At 44.0% G+C, this 20,152-nt stretch overlaps 1 protein-coding gene across 1 annotated transcript; it reads right to left on the minus strand.

Moving 5' to 3' along the window:
* Positions 1-451: 451 nt before the first annotated feature.
* On the minus strand, positions 452-20,007 carry LOC112231131 (arf-GAP with Rho-GAP domain, ANK repeat and PH domain-containing protein 1). Its single transcript, XM_024397704.2, has 24 exons — positions 19,867-20,007; positions 15,800-15,926; positions 15,660-15,703; positions 14,567-15,179; positions 14,285-14,386; positions 13,448-13,579; positions 13,234-13,294; positions 12,973-13,093; positions 12,713-12,873; positions 12,489-12,595; positions 12,069-12,268; positions 11,906-11,991; positions 10,219-10,401; positions 9,002-9,176; positions 8,662-8,730; positions 8,444-8,567; positions 8,223-8,322; positions 7,842-8,037; positions 7,678-7,723; positions 7,364-7,539; positions 7,024-7,233; positions 1,234-1,339; positions 991-1,138; positions 452-883 (listed from the first exon to the last, which is right to left on the minus strand). The coding sequence occupies exons 2-24, from the start codon at positions 15,901-15,903 to the stop codon at positions 830-832; spliced, it is 3,318 nt and encodes a 1,105-aa protein (XP_024253472.2). The 5' UTR covers positions 15,904-15,926; positions 19,867-20,007; the 3' UTR covers positions 452-829.
* Positions 20,008-20,152: the final 145 nt, after the last annotated feature.

The following is a 20,152-nucleotide window of genomic DNA, read 5'->3' on the forward strand; positions in this document are numbered from 1 at the left end:
CCAGTTCTACCATGGCCTACATACCTCACCAGACATGTCACACATTGAGAATGTTTTGGATGCTCTGGATCGACGTATGACAGTGTGTTCCAGTTCCCTTCAATATCCAGCAACTTTGCACAACCATTGAAGAGGAGTGGGACAACATTCCACAGGCCACAATCAACAGCCTGATCAACTCTATGCAAAGGAGATGTGTTGCGCTGCATGAGGCAAATGGTGATCACACCAGATACTGACTGGTTTTCTGATCCACGCCTCTACCTTTATTTTAAGGTATCTGTGATCAACAGATGCATGTCTGTATTCCCAGGCATGTGAAATCCATAGATTATGGCCTAATGAATGAATTTCAATTGACTGATTTACTTTGAAATTGTTGCATGTTGCGTTTATAGTTTTGGTCAGTATATTTAGGCTTGCCATAAATGAGGGGATGAATACTTATTGACTCAAGACATTTCAGCATTAAATGTTTTACACTTTTTTTTTTTAAATGTCAGTGGACAACACATCTCAATTCAATCTATTTTCAATTCTGGCTGCAACAACAAAATTTGGAAAAAGTCAAAAGGTGTGAACTTTCTGAAGGCACTAACAACATACAATTTGAGCTTGGTTTGTTATTATTTTACCATCACCTAAATTACAATAATCCCCAAATGAATATAGCAGAAAAAAGAAGTTTAATCCAGTCCATGGCCTAAATGTGTAGTTCAAAGAAGTTGTGAAAACTACACTATGTAACTAGGGGCACTATGTAACCAAATATATCTTTCCCATATAAGCTTTCTTTGAGAGCCAAAGCCAAATATATACATGTGTTTTTCTATAATTTTGTTATGAGTTCTTCACTCTCCATGTCAGACTCTTGTTCTTTACCCTGTAGAATACAATACATGGTGTTAGGCATAAAAGTCTCATACACTGTCCACTGCTTCATATGTTCCATGACCCAACAGAAGAGATTAAGTTTATTTAGTGTCTTACCAGGAAGATGAGTGTGTGGTTTATGATGAGTTCTCTGGTGAGGCGCACCATGTTTGTGTTCATGGCCAGCTCCTGGAACAGTGTTGGGACAAACACCAGCGCCAGGTTCTGAGCTGTCATACGGTTCTCTACACTGTACAGCTGAACTCTAGAAAGAGGTTGGCAACGATGAGCATTAGTCATGCAGGATCATTTTGTTGCCCTGTTAAAATCTTACAATCATTGATCATGTGTTGTTCTTACATGTAGAAGTGTCCACACAGGGCGTTGAGTGTGATTCTGTTGTCAGGGGGCAGCTTTTTCAGGAGTCTGCGGTAGGTAGCCAGTCTAAGGTTCTCTTCTGTGTGGGCTATGGTGACACAGGCAATGAATGAGAACCCCATTACTCAAAGTACGGCTTGTATTGAACAACTTGTTAATCTAGATCAGCGCTTACTCCAATACTATTTGAGAAGATCCGGTCACATAAATTTCCTAGGTGGCAAAGATCTGGATAGATATTGTCATTTAAAATCGACATAGTAACAAACCCCTACCTCGTGACCCCAAACTGTTCACAACCCTCTTGTTAGCGGAGAGAAAATAGTGCAGTTTAGAAGCTAATTTCCTGAAATTCAACACGTTTTGCCATGTCTTATGTTGCGTGTTCATACGTCTGAGTGACTCAAACATTACCTCAAAATGTAATAAAAAAACCTTGGCATGTAATCTGGACATGATAACTACAAGGCTTTCTGGACATGATACTACAAGGTTTTCTGGACATGATACTACAAGGTTTTCTGGACATGATAACTACAAGGCTTTCTGGACACGATAACATCAAGGCTTTCTGGACATGATAACAACAAGGCTTAGAAAGCTAGTTCATTAACCTAAACTATGTTAGCTGACATGGGATAGTTGATCAACTGGACATTTCTGACAGGTTATGAATAGCTGTCAGTGACTGACATAAGAAGAGACACTTCCAATGCAGTAGAACATTTTTTAAATATCTCAACAGTAAGTTGAAAGCCTGACTGAGTTTCATATATGAAATATGCCCATACCACAGGAGGTTGGTTGCACCTTAATTGGGAAGACGGTATCGTGGTAATGGCTGGAGCGGAAATGAGTGGAATGGTAACATATACATCAAACACACGGTTTCAATGCGTTTGATGACGTTCCAATTGAGCCGTCCTCCCCTCAGCAGCCTCCACTGGTCCATAGTGACCCTAAACTGTGCCATTGGTTGTGTTCGTGAGCATCAAAGCTGAGATGTATCATGGGTAAATTGTGACCAACTGACTGATCTACAAATAACATTGAGTAATTATTTATGACGCAAGTTGATTTGTAGAACAGTCATTCTCGACTCGCCTTTAACGTCGGCTGCAATGTTGACACTGGCTTCCATTCTTGCATCCTTCTCTCCTCGCCATTTTTTCAAAATTTAATGATAAGTTTTCTATTTTTAGAAGAGACAAAATTCACAAATTCTACAGCACAAACGGCAGAGTCATGTCTTAAGTGTAAAACTAACAATGACTCAATAATCCATGCTTTCTGGGAATCCTGTAAAGTCAAAAAATTATGGGCGGAGCTAGAAAGTTGTCTGTCAGAAGTATTACAATGTAAACATATATTTAATCAGTCTGTCTGCATATTTCAAAACATGTCAAATGGGGGTGTGGTGAGATACCCAATGGGCTGGACGATTCTCTTCTCATCACTCATCTTGAAAACATGTATACTAAAAACATGGAAATTAATTAATCCTCCATCATTAACTCAATGGAAAAATCTATTGATTTATTATTGAAATAGTATGGGTGACCGAGAAAAACAAACTGGTACCATTTAAGGCCATGTGGCAAACAGTGGTGTTCGGTGCTGTTTAAGATTTTTGGCCTTATTTCTATTACAGCATATTGGAGGACTGTCATTCCTATTCCATTCACCCTGTTCAATTCAACGTGTGATGTAGAAGTCCGTCACTGGCAGCATTTGGTACTGTAACGCACGCACACATTCATCACTCCTCCCTGCTCCGTTATCAGATAAGTTAACAATGTGAGTCGACACACAAGTTAACTTCTCTTAGTACATATATTTCACACTTACGTCAGTAACCGGTTGTGGGATAAAGAAATAAACAGACAAGTGTTCATATTTAATATAAGCAATATTTATTAAACCTAACGATGCTATGGATGAGCGCGTTGTTTGTTTGTTCTGTTCCTCTCTCTCTCCATCTCTGTAGCTTCCGGGTACGCTGGAGAAGGACCCGAGCTAAGGGAATTGGGCTGACTTTGTTGTGCCTGTCCCGAATGGTTCATTAATGTAAATGGGCATATTGAAAGACACTGTCAGTAGAGATGTAATTTTGTAAATGTTATATTGTGATATTGTTTCATAAAAAACGTGTTGCAATGTATATACTTTAGTATGTTTAGTTAAATGGAAAATGTTGGTTTGAATAGATAATTACTTAATTAATTATTGCTAATTGTTCTGAGGGGAGGGGCTATCCCTACAAAAGGAGCCTCTCTTTCAGTTCATGGAGAGGCATTTTGGAATGAGCTGTGGATGGGGAAGCATTGTTTTTAGCTGGCCCATAAGGTATACGTTTGATGGCAGTACTGTTGTTTTTCTTCCGGAATCACTCTGTAAATAAACACCCTGAAGCACAGAAGAACTTTTGCAGCTCCGCCATCTTTTTATTTTGATAGAGGTTAGGTTTTCCAGTTTAGCCTTCTGGCCTACTCTACGTGACTTAACGTCAATAGGTTTAGGCTCCTACACGATTCTCTAATTTTCCTTATTAACATGATGTTGCTACAACCTAGCCTATCAATGAAAGTTTACAACGTAAGTGCACACAGGTCGAGAGAGTTTGAATTGACAGATAACGACACGTGGAGACAGTGACACATTCAATAACACCTTGCACACTCTTGCCTGCATCTAGCTGATCTAGGGTGTAATCATTAGTCCAACAGTTGCAAACAAGTGTTTCTATTGGACAAATTCAGGTATATTTATCTCCGCTTCGTTCTGTTTGCTTCCATTTAGGAACAACCTTTTTCAACAGAATCTGTGGAATGAATACACCCCTTGACCACAGGTAAACACAGTTCACTCATAGCTCGTTGTATTCTCCTTGCATCTACGCACTCTCCTCCTCCACCTTTACCATTCATTTGTGGACTTCAATGCACAACACATCAGCTGTCTGACCAGGCAAAAAAAAACAAAGCCGAACCTTCATAACATAAACACTAACCCCTATATCATTGTCACCATATTAGCTAAAGTAACGTCATAGTCAACATATCTACTAGAACTAACACGTTAGTAAACCTGCTACGATCATGCAGTACAGTGTACAGTCAGTAAGTTTAGCAGTTACACCGGTGGGCCCCGGTGGCATTAAATTTGTAAAAACTAAAAGCTTACCTTGACTTGGAAGAGTTCCAGTGTCACGTTGGATAATCATAGCCTGCTAGCTAACATAGCATCCCTCTGTTTGAGTAGGCTAAACTAGCTAGCTGTATTTGCTAGCTAAGTAAGTGCAAGTGAAAAAATATATATATATAACTAGATATCTCTTGCTCTCTCTCTCTCTCAAAAGAAATTAATTTGTTAAACTAATGTCTTTCTCTTTGAGTCAACTACTCATCACATTTTATGCACTGCAGTGTTAGCAAGCTGTAGCTTATGCTTTCAATACTAGATTCCTTCTCTGATCCTTTGATTGGATGGACAACATGTCAGTTCATGCTGCAAGAGCTCTGATAGGTTGGAGGACGTCCTCCGGAAGTGATCATAATTACTGTGGAAGGGGGTAAGAACCACGAGACTCCTAGGTTTTGTATTGAAGTTAATGTACCCAGAGGAGAACAGAAGCTAGCTGTCCTCTGGCTAACCCATGGTGCTACCCTAGAGTGCTGTTGAGGCTACTGTAGACCATCATTGCAAAACAGTGTGTTTTAATCAATTATTTGATGACGTGAATATATTTAGTATAGTTGTATCTAAAAAGGATAACTTTTTAAATGTTTCACTATTTTTATTATCATGAAATTCACTGGAGGAGGACGGTCCTCCCTTTCCTCCACTGGTGGCAAACAATAATGAAGGCACTAGGGATGGGGGTGTGAACATGTGGGTCTGGGCAGGTGAGATGTAGTCATTGTTTGTGTACGTCTGTAAGTTGTTGTTCAGATGTACAGTTGAAGTCGGAAGTTTACATACACTTAGGTTGGAGTCATTAAAACTCGTTTTTCAACCACTCCACAAATTTCGTGTTAATAAACTATAGTTTTGGCAAGTCGGTTATGATGTCAACTTTGTGCATGACACAAGTCATTTTTTCAACAATTGTTTACAGACAGATTATTTCACTTATAATTCACGGTATCACAATTCCACTGGGTCAGAGGTTTACATACACTAAGTTGACTGCCTTTAAACAGATTGGAAAATTCCAGAAAATGATGTCATGGCTTTAGAAGCTTCTGATAGGCTAATTGACATAATTTGAGTCAATTGGAGGTGTACCTGTGGATGTATTTCAAGGCCTACCTTCAAACCCAGTGCCTCTTTGCTTGACATCATGGGGGAATCAAAAGAAATCAGCCAAGACCTCAGAAAACAAATTGTAGACCTACACAAGTCTGGTTCATCCTTGGGAGCAATTTCCACATTAATCTGTACAAAGAATAGTACGCAAGTATAAACACCATGGGACCACGCAGCCGTCATACCGCTCAGGAAGAAGACGCGTTCTGTCTCCTAGAGATGAACGTACTTTGGTGCGAAAAGTGCAAATCAATCCCAGAACAGCAGCAAAGGACATAGTGAAGATGCTGGAGGAAACATGTACAAAGAGTATCTATATCCACAATAAAATGAGTCCTATTATCAACATATCCTGAAAGGCCGCTCAGCAAGAAAGAAGCCACTGCTCCAAAACTGCCATAAAAAAAAGCCAGACTACGGTTTGCAACTGCACATGGGAAAAAGATTGTACTTTGGATAAATGTCCTCTGGTCTGATGAAACAAAAATAGAACTGTTTGGCCATAATGACCATCGTTATGTTTGGAGGAAAAAGGGGGAGGCTTGCAAGCCGAAGAACACCATCCCAACTGTGAAGCATGGGGGTGGCAGAATCATGTTGTGGGGGTGCTTTGCTGCAGGAGGGACTGGTGCACTTCACAAAATAAATGGCATCATGAGGGAGGAAAATTATGTGGATATATTGAAGCAACATCTCAAGACATCTGTCAGGAAGTTAAAGCTTGGTCACAAATGGATCTTCCAAATGGACAATTACCCCAAGCATACTTCCAAAGTTGTGGCAAAATGGCTTAAGGACAACAAAGTCAAGGTATTGGAGAGGCCATCACAAAGCCCTGACCTCAATCCTATATAAAATTGGTGGGCAGAACTGAAAAAGCGTGTGCGAGCAAGGAGGCCTACAAACCTGACTCAGTTACACCAGCTCTGTCAGGAGGAATGGGCCAAATTTCACCCAACTTATTGTGGAAAGCTTGTGGAAGGCTACCCAAAAATGTTTGACCCAAGCTAAACAATGTAAAATGCAATTCTACCAAATACTAATTGAGTATGTAAACTTCTGACCAACTGGGAATGTGATGAAAGAAATGAAAGCTGAAATAAATAATTCTCTCTACTATTATTCTGATATTTCACATTCTTAAAATAAAGTGGTGATCCTAACTGACGTAAGACAGCGATTAAATGTCAGGAATTGTGGAAAACTGAGTTTAAATGTATTTGGCTAAGGTGTATGTAAACTTCTGACTTCAACTGTGTATATATATATATATATATATGTTTGTAACTGGTAAAAAAAACATAAAATTGAAGAAAATAAATATTATACAACATACAAAATATGAATGAGAAGGTCAGAGGGGAGGGAATTCCGACCTCATCCAATGGGTTTTGAGAAGAGAGGACACGAGGAATCAAGGAAATACATTCTCTCTGGGGTTGTTTAAGATGCAAAGGACAGTACCTGCAGCCTTGACCCACAGTTCCCTTTGTGTCTGAGGGATGAGCACCACCTGCTGGCGGACATACTGCTTCAGGGCCCCTGCAGCGTCCAGGAGACCCTGTTCATCTTTCTCCAGAGGGGCAGTTTTAGGTGATCTGCTGAGGGCTTCCACCAGAATGCTGACCTTAGTGGCCAAGCCACAGCGCCGGTACAGCCCATCCACCTTCAGGCCTGGGAGGGAGACAGAAGAGGAGCAGAGCAGATTAACCAGTTGTGAGAATTCATGTTCCTGCCGGAAACTGGTTATCCAGATCACTACAATACTTGTTCCAGTCTCAAATGGCTTGTAGCTGACACTCACCATATTGTGTGATGTGTGAGATACACCTCTCAATGGCAGGGGGCACATTGCCAATGGCGTTGGGTGGCAGCTCGTACAGTGATGGGCGCTGCTTCCTCTTTGTGGTCACTGCCCGTTTCAGTAGGCTGTGCCAGGACTGACAGCTGTGGTCTCGTTCAAACTGCATGGACATGGTTCTAGCAGGAAGAAGAGATAGATGCATTGGAGACCATCCTTTGAATGACAGATGCTGAAATACATTTGGGAACCATTGCTATGACATCAAGTACAATGGAATGCAACTTGTTATAACAAAGTGTTCCTGTGGTGCGGACCTCTCTCCAGTGACCAGCTCTATGGTGTTCTCAGAGGAATCTATCTCTGTGGGCAGAAAATAACACCGTCATATTACCTTATCATGATACTTCTGCTCCTCTACACAAGGCATGTAGAGAAAAATCATGTTGTGTAAACATGCAGACAATGAGGTGTGACTCACTGTATTGAGTCTCAGGGTTGAGTGTTAGCCTCTCTCTGTGGCGCTGCTGGTCAGTAGGATAGACGAGGACCTGACCTCCACGGAGCACTGCCCAGACCTCAGTGTGCTGCAGGCCTCCTCCCTCCCTCAGAGACACCCGGGACACAGCAAACACCCCGTCCAGCTCCTCCTCATCTATGGGCCCGGGCAACACCACCTGGTAGGGGGAGAACATATGATTAGTTTTAACACACATTACTATATCTATCTGTGTTATCTGTAGGCCTACTCTCTGCTCAGGAAAGTTGACACAAAGGTCTCTTATCATCCAGCGTATGGAACACTGTACCTACAGTCCTTAATACTCCCAGATTGATAAACACACAGCTGTTATTGTATTACCCTGAGAATATGAAGCAGGTGATTCAGTAGACCCTCTTCAGTGTCAGCATTGCACACCAACTCGTCCGTCAGAGTCACCATTTCAAACTCATGAGTCGATCTGTGGGGGAGGAGGAAATCAACAAATCCCCCTCATATCTTATAAACCGTATTAAAACATAACATCTTAAAAATGGATATGAAATGTCTCCCACAATGTTAACGTCATAAGGTTGCAGTACCCGTTGGAGCTGTGGAAAATGGAGATGACCTCCCTCAGGTCCAGAACATCACAGGCTGCAGAGTCATTCTCCTGGGAGAACAGGAAGCGGTCCTCCTCCAACTTCCCATGGAGCTCCTCCTCTCCTGCGCACACAGTTTTACACCCATTAAGAAGTCGCCTTTTATATCAAACGATAGGCTTTTAGGCTATTGTGATATGCCCATAGTATATGGGTACCTGCAGCAGAAGGAGGGTCAGAGGTGCCCAGCAGAGACCCTGTGACCTGATGAACATAGGCAGGGGCATCTGTAAAAGAGAAAAACAAACATATTTGAAAGCATGATGAACAAGACAGACATTTTGATGTTCTGACTGATATCATGAAAGTGACAAGTTGAGACTAAGCAAAGACAAAACAACAGCAGTGCTGTGGATCTTAAGCTGCAATTACACAGTCAGACAAATTCAGATAATTTTTTCACAAATTTCGACCAATCAGATCAGATATTTTGGATCTTAGAGCCTGGACCTCTGAAGTCAGTATCTGTGGATCTTAGAGGACCCCTGATATTAGTACCTGTGTACTCGTTGTGTCTGAGCAGCTCCGTCTGCATGGCCTGTCCAGCCCGCTCTGCCAGGGAGATGGGCGTGGGGCACTGAGAGTCCCCTGAGTGGCACAGGACCCGGGCCCCCGAGCACAGCAATGACATGGTCTCTGGGACATTAGGGCCACACACCACCTCACACAGCCTCTGGAGGACACAGGGTGAGGGGAGGATGTCATAACAACCAATAACACATATCATTCAGCACAGTCTGTCCTGTACAGACCCTGGGAGGTTTATGTGTAATTTCCTATCTTTGAGGATTGATAGGAATCAGAATAGCATGCATACATGTAATAACACAAGTTAGGAAGGCATCTGAACAAAAACCAGATGAACTACACTGTCCTCTGCTGGTTGAGAGCAGCAGTGTAGTCTGAGAAAGGGGCTAAAGCTGGGATTGGGGCTGGGATTTGGTCTGAGGCTGGGTTTGGGGCTGGGATTTGGGCTGAGGCTGGATTTGGGGTTGGGGCTGAGACTGGGGTTGGGGCTGGGATTTGGGCTGAGGCTGGATTTGGGGTTGGGGCTGAGACTGGGGTTGGGGCTGAGACTGGGGTTGGGGCTGAGACTGGTTGGGGCTGGGATTTGGGCTGAGGCTGGGTTTGGGGCTGGGATTTGGGCTGAGGCTGGGTTTGGGGCTGGGATTGGGGTTGGGTTTGAGGCTGGGTTTAGGGCTGGGATTTGGGGCTGGGATTTGGGGCTGGGATTTGGGCTGAGTTTGGGGCTGGGATTTGGGCTGAGTTTGGGGCTGAGGCTGGGGCAGGGGATGAGACCTGGGGTTGGGGCAGGGGATGAGGTTGGGGCTGAGACCTGGGGTTGGAGCTGAGACAGACAGACTGAGACCTGGGGTTGGGGCTGAGACCTGGGGTTGGGGCTCAGACCTGGGGTTGGGGCTGAGACCTGGGGTTGGGGTTGGGGCTGAGACTGGGGTTGGGGCTGAGACTGGGGCAGGGGCAGGGGCTGAGACCTGGGGTTAGGGCTGGGACTGAGACCTGGGGCAGGGGCTGAGACTGGGGTTGGGGCTGGGGCTGAGACCTGGGGTTGGGGTTGGGGCTGAGACCTGGGGTTGGGGTTGGGGCTGAGACCTGGGGTTGGGGTTGGGGCTGAGACCTGGGGTTGGGGTTGGGGCTGAGACCTGGGGTTGGGACCTGTGGTTGGGGCTGTGGTTAGGACTAGGGCGTTGGCTGACCTGGTTGAGCAGTCTCTGGCTGGAGGCTAGAGGATGGGTGAATCTGTATCGGCCCTTGGTGTACTTGGCCCTGATGAAGTCCCCCCTCTGATCCACAGAGGAGTCTGGCAGGATCTGCTCTGCACCCGGCACATTGTGACCCCATACATCATTGGCTGCTTTGTTCCCATAATAGACAAATAGCTATGGAGGAAAGAGAACACAGTTATTAGCAGTGCCTATTTTCACATTACTTTACTTCTGTATTTGGTTATACATACAAGTATTCAGACACGTTCCCTTTTACCACATTTTGTTATGTTACAGCCTTATTCTAAAATTGATTAAATATGTTTTCCCCTCATTACACACAATACCCCATAATGACAAAGCAAAAAAATAGTAATAATAAATTGTTGAAAAGTTAATAAAATTCAAAACAGATTTATATTATTTACATAAGTATTTAGTCCTTTTGCTATGAGACTTGAAATTGAGGTCAGGTGCATCCTGTTTCCATTGGTCATCCTTGAGATGTTTCTACAACTTGATTAGAGTCCACCTGTGGTAAATTCAACTGATTTGACATGATTTGGAAAGGCACACACCTGTCTTTATAAGGTCATACAGTTGACAGTGCATGTCAGAGCAAAAACCAAGGCATGAAGTCGAAGAAATTGTCCGTAGAGCTCCGAGACAGGATTGTGTCGAGGCACAGATCTAGGGAAAGGTACCAACAAATGTATGCAGCATTGAAGGACCCCAATAACACAGTGGCCTCCATCATAATTAAATGGAAGAAGTTTGGAACCACCAAGACTCTTCCTAGATCTGGCAGCCTGCCCAAACTGAGCAATTGGGGGAGAAGGGCCTTGGTCAGGCAAGTGACCAAGAACCCGATGGTCACTCTGACAGAGCTCCAGAGTTAATTGGAGATAGGAGAAACCTCCAGAAGGACCATCTCTGCAGCACTCCACCAATCAGGCCTTTATGGTAGAGTGGCCAGACGAAAGCCATTCCTCAGTAAAAGGCACATGACAGCCCGCTTGGAGTTTTCCAAAAGGCAACTAATTGACTTTCAGACCATGAAAAACAAGATTCTCTGGTCTGATGAAACCAAGATTGAACTCTTTGCCCTGAATGGGTGACGTCTGGAGGAAACCTGGCACCCTCCCTACGGTGAAGCATGGTGGTGGCAGCATCATGCTGTGGGGAAGTTTTTCAACGGCAGGAACTGGGACACTAGTCAGGATCAAGGGAAAGATGAACGGAGCAAAGTACAGAGAGATCCTTGCTGAAAACCTGCTCCAGAGTGCTCAGGACCTCAAACTGGGGCGAAGGTTCACCTTCCAACAGGACAACGACCCTAAGCACACAGCAAAGACAACACAGGAGTGGCTTTGGGACAAGTCTCTGAATGCCCTTGAGTAGCCCAGCCAGAGCCTGGACTTAAACCCAATCAAACATCTCTGGAAGACGAGGCTGTAATTGCTGCCAAAGGTGCTTCAACAAAGTACTGAGTAAAAGGTCTGAATTCTTATGTAAATGTGATACTTGCAAAAATGTTAAAAAACAAATGGTTTTGCTTTGTCATTATGGGGTATTGTGCGTAGATTTATGAAGAATAAGGCTGCAACGTAACAAAATGTGGAAAACTCAAGGGGTCTGAATAGTTTCTGCAGCACTGTTACAGGGAAGGTCATCTCACCAGAATCAAAGGTTCAGTCCACACTTTACTGTCCAACTTCAGGCTTCTCACTTTGGAGACATGGATGCCCAAAGAGCGATGCTGACCTTAGAGAAACAATAGGGACATAGGTCATATAGAGCAGTGTGTACACATCCTGAGTATCACCACAGTCCCAGCTCACCTGCACAGGCCTCACAGACAACCACCAGCAGGTTAACTGAGGCCCACTCGGGGTTGGCACTGCCACAGTCGGCACACACTTTGTTCCATGGGCTGGCCCAGAGTCGGTGGGCCACCTCGCTGCATGACAGGGCACTGAGGATCACCTGGTTCAGACTCCCCAGCCACACCGCCAGCTCCCTCGATGAGTCTGTGGAGAAACTAGAAATACAAAGACTGTGTTTCTCAGTAGTAAAGCAAGGCGCTCACATACACGGGCCAGATACTGGGATAATCTGATAGAAGAGCAATTGTGTAATAACACAAGTTAGGAAGGGATCCTAACAAAAAACAGATGAACTACACTGTCCTCTGCTGGTTGAGAGCAGCACTGTGGGCTGGGGCTGATCAGACAGAGAGAGAGAAAGAGACGGACACTCACTTGAAGGTTTTGTACGGTGTGATGAGGCTGAAGTTATGACGGCCAGTCTGCTTCACTGACGCCACGTTCATGGACACATAGGTCAGCCCAACCCCCAACTGGAAGTCCTGCACGGCACAAATAACATGAACTGAATGACACAAAATACACTCAAGATGTCCTCCCGAACTGTCATAACAATCATATAGTGATGGAGCTCAGCAGAGCCCTGTTCCCTTCCTCACCTCTTTGTTGTTGTAGATCCATAGGTTGTGTCCACAGATGGCCGCGTACACTCTGTTGCTGCGAGGGTCCTTCATGGTCAGGGCTCCATGCTGCTCCGGAGGGGCTGGGGGGTCCCATCCACGAGAGGCCAGGAGGGACGTCACCCAGCCCTCCTGCACCGCTGGGACCGGGGAGAGGGGTGGAGAGATGCTCAGGCACAGGGCAAAGCACAAAAACAGTAGGAACCAGAAAGAGGAGTTCAAATCCATCAGCAGCTCACCTTTGTTGTGCGCCATGAACTCAAAGTGTTTCTTGCAGAAGTAAAGGGAGAAGCGTCCTTTGTCCTGCTTGCAGACGTTGGTGATGCTTGACACATGGAACACTAGGTCTGTGAACTTGTCCTGCGGCACAGAAAAAGAGGGGATAGTGTAAGATACTGGCATAGCCTGGGAGAGACAATAATGATACAACAACGTTATGCCTTAGTTCTAGTCAAAAGAAAGGGTCCATTGGACCATGGTGGTGCTAGTGGTTCACTCACTGTGCGTTTCTTCCAAAATGATACCAACGGTCCATCCAGCGTGGCCCACAGAACATTGTGCCTTCAGGAACCAAAAGTATCTCAATTTTCAAATACATAGAAATTAGGCAATGACATTTGGAAAATAATCTGAAATGTCATATCAGAGAATGTGATTTCAATAAGATGTTGTTGAATAGCAACAGTACATATATCCCACAGTGGCCCACATTACCTGCGGCCCTTCCATACATCCAGCCAGCTGGATCGGGACACCACATTCTCCCTACGAGAGGACTCTGCTGCCTGGGTAGCACCACCGCTCGCTGCTGCCTGTTTTCTCCTGCTGACACGGATGGTGGCCGCACTGTGGACAAAGAGAGAAGAAGTTATCTCAAAGAAACATGACAAATATTTAATTAACTGGCAGCTATCTTGAACAAATATGCTATACAATTAATACAGACCCACTGCTTGTACAGTAGCTCATGGGTAAATTACAAGACACCTATTGCATAACATGTCTTGCACAGAGCACTGCTACACAGGTAAAAACATTCTTAGTGGGGAGGAAGCAGGAAGTATAGGCATGTGTAATACAGTGATCTGAATAGGTAAACAAAGGGGCTTGTAGAGTTCACAGGTGATTAGACAAACAAGTATATCACACTCAAAATCAAATAGCTACTGTTTCATGTTTGATCCGGCAACACATTTTTACATTTACATTACAGTCATTTAGCAGACGCTCTTATCCAGAGAGACTTACAGTAAGTGAGAGCATACATTTACATACTGGTCCCACTGTGGGAATCAAACACACAACCCTGGCGTTGCAAGTGCCACGCTCTGCCAAGTGAGCCACACCCGAAATGACCACTTGGTTTTACATTCTATCACACCCTTAAAACCATGTAATAATATTGAAAACCCATTGAAATTGTATCAATATTGGTAAGTGGCTATGTTAAAATCTCAGTTGATTAGGTATCATTTTACTCTAATTGAACTCCCCATGAAGGCCATCTGTTAACTTCCTGTCTGTCTGCTGTGACGGGGTGCTGTGACGTACCGTGGGATCTTCTGTTTGAGAGGTCTGGTCTGCATAGACTCCTTTTCCACAGGAGGTTTCCCGCTGGGGACAACACCAATACAAACATGCCCTGACGCCACACTGGAAGAGGCATAGAAGAATGACAAAGCCATTCAACATTTCTACCACCAATTTGTTTCGTGTGACCTGTAGCTTGTTACATGTAGTTACACACATTGATATACATTTTCTTCCCTGCCTTTAGCCATGGCCTATACTGTTTTGTGGCCTATGCTTTTGCACCTCTTATTTGATACTCACTTGTTCATGTGGGATGGGTTCTTTATTTCTTCAGTAATGGCATCGTCATCATTGGACGATTCAGATCCAGATCCAGGGCATTTTTCCCAGTCAGCTACGTCAGTGATGTAGGGGTCAGTATCCGCAGCCGGACTGACGTAGGGGTCAGTATCCGCAGCCGGACTGACGTAGGGGTCAGTATCCGCAGCCGGACTGACGTAGGGGTCAGTATCCGCAGCCGGACTGACGTAGGGGTCAGTATCCGCAGCCAGACTGACGTAGGGGTCAGTATCCGCAGCCGGACTGACGTAGAGGTCAGTATCCGCAGCCGGACTGACGTAGGGGTCAGTATCCGCAGCCGGACTGACGTAGGGGTCAGTATCCGCAGCCAGACTGACGTAGGGGTCAGTATCCGCAGCCGGACTGTGTGGAGAGAAGGACAACCAGACAGATGGACAGAGTCCATTACTGTCCAGTACTGGGTAAGATGGAGTCACTCCAGAATCAGATCTGAAGAGAAGGAAGTTACACGGGCTTGGATTCTGCTCCGCTGGACTGGTAATGGCAGGCTTATTTAGGATAATGGCAGGGTTGTCTTCCTTTTCTGCCAGCAAATCATTTGCGGGTGGAATACCTGTGAACCCAAGATAAAATGGTGAACCGTAAAATATGCTGTGTTGTTTGGTGACAAATGAAAGCAGGAAGTATTTCAGAAGTCTGTCACTGAATCACAAGCGTTTGTGTTTAGGAGTAAAAACCATTTTTTCTTGTGTTGCTATTGTGACAGTACACTGCAGCTATGTTTGGCTGTAGGGGTGCTTTACTGGAAGTTAGGACTCAAGCTCAGTATCACATAGAATGCACTTCCTTGACCTCATTGACCTTGAGTAACTCTTTAATGAATGGCACAGAACAAATCTTGTTTAGCATGATAAAATATTGTTAATTGGTGAGATGTTGAAAGGTAAGCTGTTTCACTGGCACACTGTGTCTGAGCCAATCAAATATGGCCTGTCATTACACAAGTACAGTCATAGTCCTAACAAAACTCATCTGATCCCTATCTTTATTATTATAAAATATGTAACTTATCATGATGAGCACAAGGGCCTACCTCTGCTATGAATTCCTGTGTCAGGTGTATCGTGTATCAAATCCCTTGAAGACAAGTGTAAAAACAAAGAATTAGAAAACAATCCCCAAGAACGTATCAGGTGTTTGGTAAAACAAGTGGACATCACGAGGATCACTCACCGATCAGAAGAGAGCTGGATCTGTGGGCTCCCTCCAGCCCGCTTGTAGCGAGTCCTTGGTTTAGGTACTGGCACAGGCATGTCTGGACCGAGGGGGGCAGACATCTATTTCACAGTAGGATCTATTACTGTAGGTCACAAACACATGTCTGAAATTACTTTTTTCCCCCCAGACTTGTAGATTTGATAGTTACTCAACTAAAAGTGAAAGTCAGACAGTAAAATACTACTTGAGTTAAAGTATATGGTTTTAAATATACTTAAGTATCAAAAGTAAAAAATAATTTAAAATGACTTATATGAAGCAAAGAAGACGGCACCATTTACCTTGTTATAAAAATGTCCGATGTCCGGATAGCCAGGGGCACACTCCAACACTCAGACATTATTTATAAAAGATGCATTGTGTTTAGTGAGTTCGCCAGATCAGAGGCCGTATGAATGACCACGTGTTCTCTTGATAAGTGAGTGACTTTGAAAATGTTCCTGTCCTGCTAAGCATTCAAAATATAATGGGTACTTTGGGTGTCAGGGAAAATGTATGGAGTAAAAAGTGCAATATTTGATTTAGAAACGTAGTGAATTAAAAGTAAAAGTTGTCAAACATATAAAGAGTGAAGTACAGATACTCCAAGAAACGACTTAAGTAGAACTTATTTTTACTTAAGTACTTTACACCACTGATACCCCATGACAAAGCGAAAACAGGTTTAGAAAATGTTGCAAATGTATTAAAATAAAAAACGGAAATACCTTATTTACATAAGTATTCAGACTCTTTGCTATGGGACTCAAAATTAAGCTCAGGAACATCGTGTTTCCATTGATCATCCTTGAGATGTTTCTACAACTTGATTGGAGTCCACCTGTGGTAAATTCAATTGATTGGACATGATTTGGGAAGGCACACACCTGTCTATAAGGTCCCACATTTGACACTGCATGTCAGAGCAAAAACCAAGCCATGAGGTCGAAGGAATTATCCGTAGAGCTCCGAGACAGGAGTGTGTCGAGGCACAGATCTGGGGAAGGGTACTAAAAATGTTCTGCAGCATTGAAGGTCCCCAGTGGCCTTCATCATTATTAAATGGAATAAGTTTGGAACCACCAAGACTCTTCCTAGAACTGGCCGCCCGGCCAAACTGAGCAATCGGGGGAGAAGGGCCTTGGTCAGGGAGGCGACCAAGAACCCGATGGTCACTCTGACAGAGGTCCAGAGTTCGTCTGTGGGGATGGGAGAACCTTCCAGAAGTATAACCATGTATGCAGCACTCCACCAATTAGGCCTTTATGGTAGAGTGGCCAGACGGAAGCCACTCCTCAGTAAAAGGCACATGACAGCCCACTTACAGTTTGCCAAAAGACACCTAAAGACTCTCATACCATCAGAAACAAGATTATCTTGTCTGATGAAACTAAGATTGAAATCTTTGGCCTTAATGCCAACGTCTGGAGGAAACCTGACACCTACCCTACGGTGAAGCAGAATCATGCTATGGGGATGTTTTTCAGTGGAAGGGACTGGGAGACTAGTCAGGATCGAGGGAAAGATGAACTGAGCAAAGTACAGAGAGATCCTTGATGAATACCTGCTCCAGAGTGCTCAGGTCCTCAGACTGGGGCAACGGTTCCCTTCCAACTGTATAACGACCCTTAGCACACAGCCAAAACAACGCAGGAGTGGCTTCGGGTCAAGTCTCTGAATGTCCTTGAGTGGCCCAACTAGTGCCAAGACTTGAACCCGATCAAACATCTTTGGAGAGACCGGAAAATAGCTGTGCAGTGACGCTCCCCATATAACCTGACAGAGCTTTAGAGGATCTGCAGAGAAGAATGGGAGAAACTCCCCAAATACAAGTGTGCCAAGCTTTAGTATCATACCCAAGAACACTTGAGGCTGTAATCGCTGCTCAAGGTGCTTCAACAAAGTACTGAGTAAAGGGTCCGAATACTTATGTAAATATGATATCAGTTATTTTTTGTAATCCTGTTTTTGCTTTCTCATTAAGGAGTATTGTGTGCAGATTGACAAGGGATTTAAAAAAAAATCTATTTTAGAATAAGACTAACTTAAAAAGTGAAAAAAGTAAAGGGGTCTGAATACTTTCCGAATGCACTGTACATGACCCTCGTTCGTTTACATACACTACATGACCCTCGTTCGTTTACATACACTACATGACCCTCGTTCGTTTACATACACTACATGACCCTCGTTCGTTTACATACACTACATGACCCTCGTTCGTTTACATACACTACATGACCCTCGTTCGTTTACATACACTACATGACCCTCGTTCGTTTACATACACTACATGACCCTCGTTCGTTTACATACACTACATGACCCTCGTTCGTTTACATACACTACATGACCCTCGTTCGTTTATATACACTACATGACCAAAAGTATATGGGCACCTACTCGTCAAACATCTCATTCCAAAGTCATGGACATTAATATGGAGTTGATCCCCCTTTGCTGCTATAACAGCCTCCACTCTTCTGCTTTCCACTAGATGTTGGAATATTGCTACGTGGACTTGCTTCCATTCAGCCACAAGAGCATTAGTGAGGTCGGGCACTGATGTTGGGCGATTAGGCCTGGCTCGCAGTCAGCATTCCAATTCATCCCAAAGGTGTTCAATGGAGTTGAAGTAAGGGCTTTGTGCAGGCCAGTCAAGGTCTTCCACACAGATCTCAACAAACCATTTCTGTATTGACCTCGCTTTGTGCACAGGGGTATTGTCATGCTGAAACAGGGAAGGGCCTTCCTCAAACTGTTGCCACAAAGTTGGATGCACAGAATCGTCTAGAATGTCATTGTATGCTGTAGCTTTAAGATTTCCTTTCACTGGAACTAAGGGGCCTAGCCAGATCCATGAAAAACAGCCCCAGACCATTATTCCTTCTCCACCAAACGTTACAATTGGCACTATGCAGGAAGCACTCTCCTGGCATCCGCCAAACCCAGATACGTCCGTCAGACTGCCAGATGGTGAAGCCTGATTGATCACTCCAGAGAACGCTTTCCACTGCTCCAGAGTCCAATAGTGATGAGCTTTACACCACTCCAGCAGACACTTGGCATTGCGATTGGTGATCTTAGGCTTGTGTGCGGCTGCTCGGCCATGGAAACCCATTTCATGAAGCTCCTGAGGAACAGTTATTTTGTTGACATTGCTTTCAGAGGCTGTTTGGAACTCGGTAGTGAGTATTGAGGACAGACGATTCACGCACTTCAGCGGTCCCGCTCTGTGCGCTTGTGTGGCCTATCACACAAGGCTGAGTTGTTGCTCCTAGATGTTTCCACTGCTCAATAACAGCACTTACAGTTGACCAGGTCAGCTTTAGCAAGACAGAAGTTTGATTAACTGACTTGTTGGAAAGGTGGCATCCTATGATTGTGCCACATTGAAAGACACTGAGCTCTTCAGTAAGGCCATTCTACTGCCAATGTTTGTCTATGGCGATTGCATGGCTGTGTGCTCAATTGTATACACCTTTCAGCAACGGGTGTGGCTGATATAGCCGAATCCACTCATTTGAAAGTGCATGCTTCCTAAATGTTACAGCAACTTATTATCACGTCGTTATTACTTTTAATAATGTCTTAGATTGACGTTTAGGCCTACCGAGACAGATTCTGGAGGTCATTTTATTGCCTTTTTCTATTCAAAGCTTATAGGTAGGCTATAGTTGCTGTTTATTTTAACATTTCACATGGCCTACAAAAACTTTGCGTTCCAGTTTTGTAAATACATTAAAATATTGTTATGATTATTTGATGGCGGAAAACTGTGTGAATATGAGTTAATAGTTCGTGTTGGAAATGTTGCTCTCAACTACAGTCGTTTAAAGCTTATAAACTCTGATCAGTTACGGGTACATTCATGCTGTTCTGTTCAAAGGTGACAAACACCGTAGGCTACCGCACTTGTTTCGAGCACGTGACATAACTAGGACTGACCGTGAAGGCTAGATTTCTGTGTAACTCAACCGTGTTTAGAAAATCCTAAATTAAATGTTACATAAATGATTTGGTAGGCGTAATTAAAATCTTACCTTATCGTTACTCTTCTGTTCTTGTTCAAATGCGATGTTCCGTTCAAAAGAGATCTGGAAAGGTTACCCTCCTGATACTGAAGAGGTTTGTGGTGGCTGTTTAGCTTTCTGTCGACGACGACCGTGTGTAGCCTATGCGGGTAAAATCTGTACAGCGCGGTCTCACCTGTATTACCTGTTCAGCGGCTGAGCTAGGTCAGCTGCTGGGCAGGGCTACTAAACGAGTATTAGCACATAGATAACATCAAAGTTCAATCATTGTAACTTATTCATGAGTCAATAAATA

This window comes from Oncorhynchus tshawytscha, linkage group LG33, assembly GCF_018296145.1.
Source record: "Oncorhynchus tshawytscha isolate Ot180627B linkage group LG33, Otsh_v2.0, whole genome shotgun sequence".
Lineage (NCBI taxonomy): Eukaryota > Metazoa > Chordata > Actinopteri > Salmoniformes > Salmonidae > Oncorhynchus > Oncorhynchus tshawytscha.

Coding starts and splice junctions, on each gene's coding strand:
- LOC112231131 (XM_024397704.2), bottom strand. CDS start 15,903: ATGTCTGCCCCCCTCGGTCCAGACATGCCTGTGCCAGTACCTAAACCA. Junction 8,323..8,443: donor ATTTTCCACAGCTCCAACGG/GTACTGCAACCT, acceptor CCTCCCCCACAG/ATCGACTCATGAGTTTGAAA. Junction 7,234..7,363: donor CTCACACATCACACAATATG/GTGAGTGTCAGC, acceptor TCTCCCTCCCAG/GCCTGAAGGTGGATGGGCTG.